Here is a 6,108-nt window from a genome sequence, read left to right as displayed (position 1 = left end):
AATGAGGCATAGTTTTATGATCCCAGTCATTAAAGAAAGAGCAGGGACGCAGCTTTACTCATCCACCCTATCTCCAAAGTGCAGGGGTGTGCCAGGACTCCATAAATACTGTTAACCCCATTAATTCATCCATAATCAATAGCTTATCTAATTTATGATAAGCAAAGGCACTCCCCATAACTTCCCTGGAAGTACTAAACTTGATACAATGTGTCATATGAACAACGGCTCCCAGGCTTTTTTCACACGTAAAAGAACCACTCAGAGTGGGACCAGAACACAATTCAATTTTTGCGTGTTCCCTGCCAGCCCTTGTCAGTGGCATAACTTAGTGTTTTGTAATCCTAGACATAGGACTTTGACATTGGGATTTTTTTTTTTAATGCTTGTCATACTGCAGGCACTTTTCTCTAGCAATTCACAGTCTTTCCGATCATCACTGATAATGGAGCATGAGGTCAGTGGTTTGCACAGGCTGCCAGCTAACGCAATACTGCTTCCAAAGTCCCTGAACGGGAGCAGCCCAGGTAAGGAGCAGGCTCCATAGCTCAGTGGTTAGAGCACTGGTCTTGTAAACCAGGGGTCGCGAGTTCGATCCTCGCTGGGGCCTTTTGTTCGCGCCTGCTTTTTTTTTTTTTTTTTTTTTTTTTTTTTTTTTTTTTAATAAACCCTCCTCTTCTCGGAACAGAAGCTCCAAAATGGAAAAGCCATTTCCGAAAACGTTACTTCGGGCAGGATTAACAATTGACTCCTCCTGAAATGCAAATGATGGGCGTCCTCGAGGGCGTTAGAGGTGACCCGGAAGAGAAAATCCTGGACCTACACAAACAGCAGGAAAAAGACAAAAAAGCCGCCCTCGGCGACCCCGGTGCCACCGGGACCTGCCGCCCGGGCCCCGGCAGAGGAGACGCGAGGCTCCAGGGGCTCGTTTCCAATTCCCTGCAAGCCGAGCCCCAGCCCCGCATCCCGAGAGGCTGGGGGGACGCGGGAGGGCGTCCGCCGCGGGCTCCCGGGGCGGCGGGCGGGGCGGGCCTGGGGCGCTTGGGGGGGCGGGGGCGGAGCGGGGGCGGCGCCGGGGTGCGCCTGCAGTGATGCCCGAGCTGGCCCCGTGGGCGGGGCGGGGCGGGGGCGGGACGGGGGCAAGGCGGGGGCGGGGCAGGGGCGGGGCCTGCGCCTGCAGTGACGCCCGAACGTCCCTCGGGGGCGGGGCAGGGGCGGGGCGGGGGCGGGGCCTACCCTGCGCCTGCAGCGATGCCGTATGGCCGGCGGGGGAGGGAGCCGGGGGCGGGGCCTACGCTGCACCTGCAGTGACACAGCGCGCCCGGCGGGGGCGCTGCCGGCGGGGGCTGGGCAGGGCGGGGGGCCTGGAGCGCCGGCGGGGGGCGGGGCTGTCGCTGCGCCTGCACTGATGCCCGAGCGGGTCTCGGAAGCGGGGGCGGGGCCGAGGCCGAGGCGGGGCCTGCCTTGCGCCTGCAGTGATGCTGCGTGGCCGGCGGGGGCGGGGCCTGCGCCGGCCGTGATACCCGAGCGGGCCGCGGGGGCGGGGCCTACCCTGCCCCTGCAGTGATGCCGCGTGGCCGGCGGTAGGGGGAGGGCGGGGACGGGGCCTGCGCCCGCAGCGATGCCCGAGCAGCCAGCGGGGGCGGGGCCGGGGCGGGGCGGACACTGCGCCTGCAGTAATGCCCGAGGGAGCCTCAGAGGCGGAGGCGGGGCAGGGGCGGGGCCTGCAGTGTTGCCCGAGCGGGCCTCGGAGGCGGGGGCGGAGGCGGGGCAGGGGCGGGGCCAACCCTGCGCCTGCAGTGATGCCGCGTGGCCGGCGGGGGAGGGGGCCGGGACGCCACCGACGCTGCACCTGCAGTGACGCCGCGCGACCGACGGGGGCGCTGCCGGCGGGGGCTGGGCAGGGCGGGTGGGCCTGGAGCGCCGGCGGGGGGCGGGGCCGGCGCTGCGCCTGCAGTGACGCCTCGAGGCCGGCGGGTGGCGCTGCCGCGCCGGCTCCCACCGGCGCCCCGGCCCGCCCCGCCCCGCCGCCCCGCCGGGTCCCGAGCGCGGCCAGCGTGGCCGGGGCGGGAGCGCGCGGTGACCGCCACGTGGCAGCCGCGCCCCGCGCCGGGCCGAGCTCCCGGGGCCGTGCCCCTCCGCACCGGGCGGGGGAGCGGCTTCCGCAAGTACACAGCCGCGGGCCGCTGGGAAGCCGGAGCTTGCCGGCCCTGCTCTGCCCCCGGCCTCCCTGAATGCCGGAGCGCGGGGGTCTCCCCAGTCCAGGCCTCCCGCCCCCGTACTTCGGGGCCCGGGGCGGAGGGGCCGAGCGCGCACTGTCTGCCAAGGAGCGCGTGGCCTCCGCGGCCCGACGGCCTGCAGAGGGGGCCTGCAGAGGGGGCCTGCAGAGGGGGCCTGCAGTGGGGGCCTGCAGAGGGGGCCTGCAGAGGGGGCCTGCAGTGGGGGCCTGCAGTGGGGGCCTGCAGAGGGGGCCTGCAGTGGGGGCCTGCAGAGGGGGCCTGCAGAGGGGGCCTGCAGAGGGGGCCTGCAGTGGGGGCCTGCAGAGGGGGCCTGCAGAGGGGGCCTGCAGTGGGGGCCTGCAGTGGGGGCCTGCAGAGGGGGCCTGCAGTGGGGGCCTGCAGAGGGGGCCTGCAGAGGGGGCCTGCAGTGGGGGCCTGCAGTGGGGGCCTGCAGAGGGGGCCTGCAGTGGGGGCCTGCAGAGGGGGCCTGCAGTGGGGGCCTGCAGTGGGGGCCTGCAGAGGGGGCCTGCAGTGGGGCTCGGCGCGGGGGCCGCGAGACACAGCACCAGCTAGAGCGCTGCACTCTCCCTTCTAGTTCTTAACTGATCACGTGTCGAAGTAATATTGTAGCTGGGCTGGATTAAATAAAATACATGATTACATTAATCTTACCTTTTTTGTGTGTGTGTGGCTACTGGAACACTTTCCATCACATCTGAGGCTCCCGTGTGCATGCAGCTTCCCTAGTTCTGTTGGACGGTGCAGCTTTAGAGAGCCTGTGACCTTGAGTTCAAGGTGATTCTTAGCCCGGGCTCCCATCAGGTAAATGGGTGGGCGGCCTAGCCTCCCTGGTGTGTGGGTTTCCCAGAGCCAGTCCCGTGTTTGGGAAGCAGGAAGTATGGCATCGGTTAATATGAAATATCTTCCCGGCCTAATCTTGAACCCCACAGGAGCAAGAGAATGTCTTTCTTTCTTTCTTTCTTTCTCTTTCTTTCTTTCTCTTTCTTTCTTTCTTTTCTTTCTTTTTCTCTTTCTTTCTCTTTCTTTTTTTTTTTTCTTGAGTTTCGTTGGCAATGTTACATTCAGGTGTACAACATAGTGATTTAACTTCTCTGTGCTGTGCTCAGCGCCAGTGTAGCCCCCTCTGTCACCATACAACACTATTACAGTATCATTGACTTAATTCCCTATTCTATGCCTTTTATTGCCCTGATTTACTTGGCAACTGGAAATCTGCACCTCCCACTCATCCTCACCCATTTTGCCCAGGCTCCCTCTTCTCCTCTCTTGCAGCATCGTCACTTTGTTCTGTGTATTTATAGGTCTGATTCTGCTTTTTTCTTTTTTTAAGATATTTATTTATTTGTTTGTTTGTTTATTTATTTATTTATTAATGACAGAGGCAGAGACACAGGCAGAGGGCGAAGCAGGCTCCATGCAGGGAGCCCAATGTAGGACTCCATCCCAGGACTCCAGGGTCACACCCTGGGCCAAAGGCAGGCACTAAACCACTGAGCCACCCAGGGATCCCCTGATTCTGCTTTTTGTTTATTCGGTTTTTTTGTAGATTCCACAGATAAGTGGAATCATACGGTATTTGTCTTAAGAGAATGTATTTCTTCAGTTGAGGTAGCTTTGGGAATGATGCAGTTGTTAAGATTTTATATCTTGCCTTGCAAGATTCTAGGTCTGGAAAAACACTCACACTTTTTTGTTGGTTGTTGGCCCTTCTGTAATCAGGATAGCTGCTGTTAGGAATGCTGTGGAGGTGAAATGCTCAGGGTGCCCGAGGAAATAGGCCCCACTGGTGCAAAAACAAGATCCATAATGATCACAGAAGGGTCAGCGCTTCACTGACACTGAATGCCTTTTTGCAAAACCATTGCAGATCCTCAAATACCATACTATTAGTAATAACATAGCAGGAAAAAGATGCCTTTGAAGCATCCCCGTCCCCTCTCCCTCCAGCATAACCACTCCTCACACTTCCTCCCCCTTCCCCTTCCAACCAGTCTCTGAAAAGAGCAAACACAAGCCTGTGTGCCTTTTTCTGAACTTCTCAACACCTTAGCCTCCATGGAAGCCAAGAACACTCAGGCTGCGACCTAAGTGATTGTTCTCTCATAGTACCAGACAGCCCACGGGCATTGCCAGCCATCTTCCAGAAAAGAAAACCGCTTTGGCAGAGAGGAATTGTGCTTCCTGTCCCCCGGCTTCCTGGTGTTTCAGGGATACCCGTCCAGTTCCCTTCTCTAGACCCGACACCCTCCTACTCAAAACCTGTGTTCAGACGGCCTAGAACCTGAAGGACACATGAATTCTGAGCACCTTCCCCTGAGAGCTCAAAACACTTCCAGGACCCACCCTATTTTTGCCACGTCTTTGAAGGAAAAGTGTACAGAAAAAACGTGACAAGTGAGTTCAAATATTTGTTCAAGAGGTGGGTCTAACCAACCGAACGGACTCAGGATGTTTAGCCATCTTTCAACAAAACAATCCAGGTTAGAATTCCTCCCATGTTTATGGTGGTGTCTTCATCTGAGAAGACGCTAACAGTGTAAAATATCAGGGCTGGTTAGATCCCAAAGTTCACGTCTATCCTAGAGTGTTCATACGAGTTACGAAGGTAGGCAAAAGTAAAGAAAAACAAAAGGTATTAGAAAGGGCAAAGGAAAAAGCTAAAAAAAACAAACAACTATCTAGAAGTGATCTTGAGAAAATGATGACCAGTGTTTTTTTTGCATCTTTCATAAACGCAGGACAAGAGAAAAAGAATGAAAAAGAGGCCTCATGTATTTAGATTAGGTTAGGTTAGCCTGCAAATAAAGATTGCTAAAGAAAAAAAATGGAATCTGCCTCTCTGGAAGCCTAAAAGAATCTGCGCAGGGTACATCCAACTGTGGGGAAAGCAGTGATTACGTGACCTCAGAACGTCCTCCACAACCCTGGCATTTCGTGTTTTTGTTCTTCTTAGAAAACCAAATTGCCTACACTGTTCTGGATGATTTGCAGGATTTGGAGAACTTCCTAAAGATGGGGAACATTTCCTCTCTTAGTTCTTTTATTCCTCAAATACCTGGTTAAAGGCCAGAGAGACCCTCACTGAGGGCCCTGCTGGGGGGCAGGTGCACGATAGTGACAGGGGGGTTGGCTCAAGTTCAGCTGAACAATTCCCTGTTCCCTTCCTGCTGTGGTCTAGGACAAATAGCTTATGCTCACAACCCCTCACTTTCCTCCTCTTCAAAAGGCATTAATTACATGGCAACACATAAACAGCAAGGTTTTGAGGTTTCAGATAATGTATATAATCTGGCACATCATAGGGACTCAATGTCATTACGTCCACGATGCTATTTGCCAGGGCAAATTAGTGGGCGCTGGAGTTACAGACGGGAGCCCGCCCTGAGCCGGCCTGTGAGCGGCAGCCTGGGGAAAGGAGGGGACCAATTTAGAAACACTTTCCTTGGAAACACGTCTCTATGGGCCTCCTCCTGGACCTGGGATGGAGGCCAGAGAGGGAGACGGGGTTCATAGGCCAAATGATGAAGCGCACCAGATTTCTTAATGCCAGACAAACATCCAAGAGATCAAAGGATACATGACCTGATTGAGCAAGTACTGATTTATTACATTAGATTGTAGGGATTTATAAAACAGCAGAGATGCGCAGTGGGACTTCCAGACCACCGCACAAGGTTAGCCAGGTGTGTCGGCAATGTGGGATCTGGTCTCCCGGCAGAAGCAGATGTGGAGCATCCGTCCATTCAGAGAGCAAGATTCCCATGCAGAGGACAACCACACTGGCCCTAGGTGCAGTTCCCTCCATCTGCCCCCACCTCCACCTCCACCTCCAGCTCACATACTGCTAAGGCCTGAGTTCAACAGCAGC

The 6,108-nt window shown here is 56.6% G+C and overlaps 1 protein-coding gene and 1 non-coding gene across 2 annotated transcripts; one reads left to right on the top strand and one right to left on the bottom strand.

The window, feature by feature from the left end:
* Positions 1-537: 537 nt before the first annotated feature.
* TRNAT-UGU (transfer RNA threonine (anticodon UGU)) lies at positions 538-610 on the top strand. The gene has a single exon. It is a non-coding gene; the product is annotated as a tRNA-Thr (tRNA).
* A 1,084-nt stretch (positions 611-1,694) lies between these two features.
* Positions 1,695-3,479, bottom strand: LOC129515162 (basic proline-rich protein-like). The gene is made up of 2 exons (XM_055333889.1): positions 3,438-3,479; positions 1,695-2,810 (listed from the first exon to the last, which is right to left on the bottom strand). Exons 1-2 carry the CDS (start codon positions 3,477-3,479, stop codon positions 1,695-1,697), a joined length of 1,158 nt encoding a protein of 385 aa, XP_055189864.1.
* Positions 3,480-6,108: the final 2,629 nt, after the last annotated feature.

This window comes from Nyctereutes procyonoides, unplaced genomic scaffold, assembly GCF_905146905.1.
Source record: "Nyctereutes procyonoides isolate TBG_1078 unplaced genomic scaffold, NYPRO_anot_genome, whole genome shotgun sequence".
Taxonomy (NCBI): Eukaryota; Metazoa; Chordata; class Mammalia; order Carnivora; family Canidae; genus Nyctereutes; species Nyctereutes procyonoides.
The sequence above is the reverse complement of the archived record's forward strand: the minus strand, read 5'-3'. Positions and strand labels throughout refer to the sequence as shown.

Coding starts and splice junctions, on each gene's coding strand:
- LOC129515162 (XM_055333889.1), bottom strand. CDS start 3,479: ATGGGTGAGGATGAGTGGGAGGTGCAGATTTCCAGTTGCCAA. Junction 2,811..3,437: donor TGCAGATTTCCAGTTGCCAA/GTAAATCAGGGC, acceptor GTTAAGAACTAG/AAGGGAGAGTGCAGCGCTCT.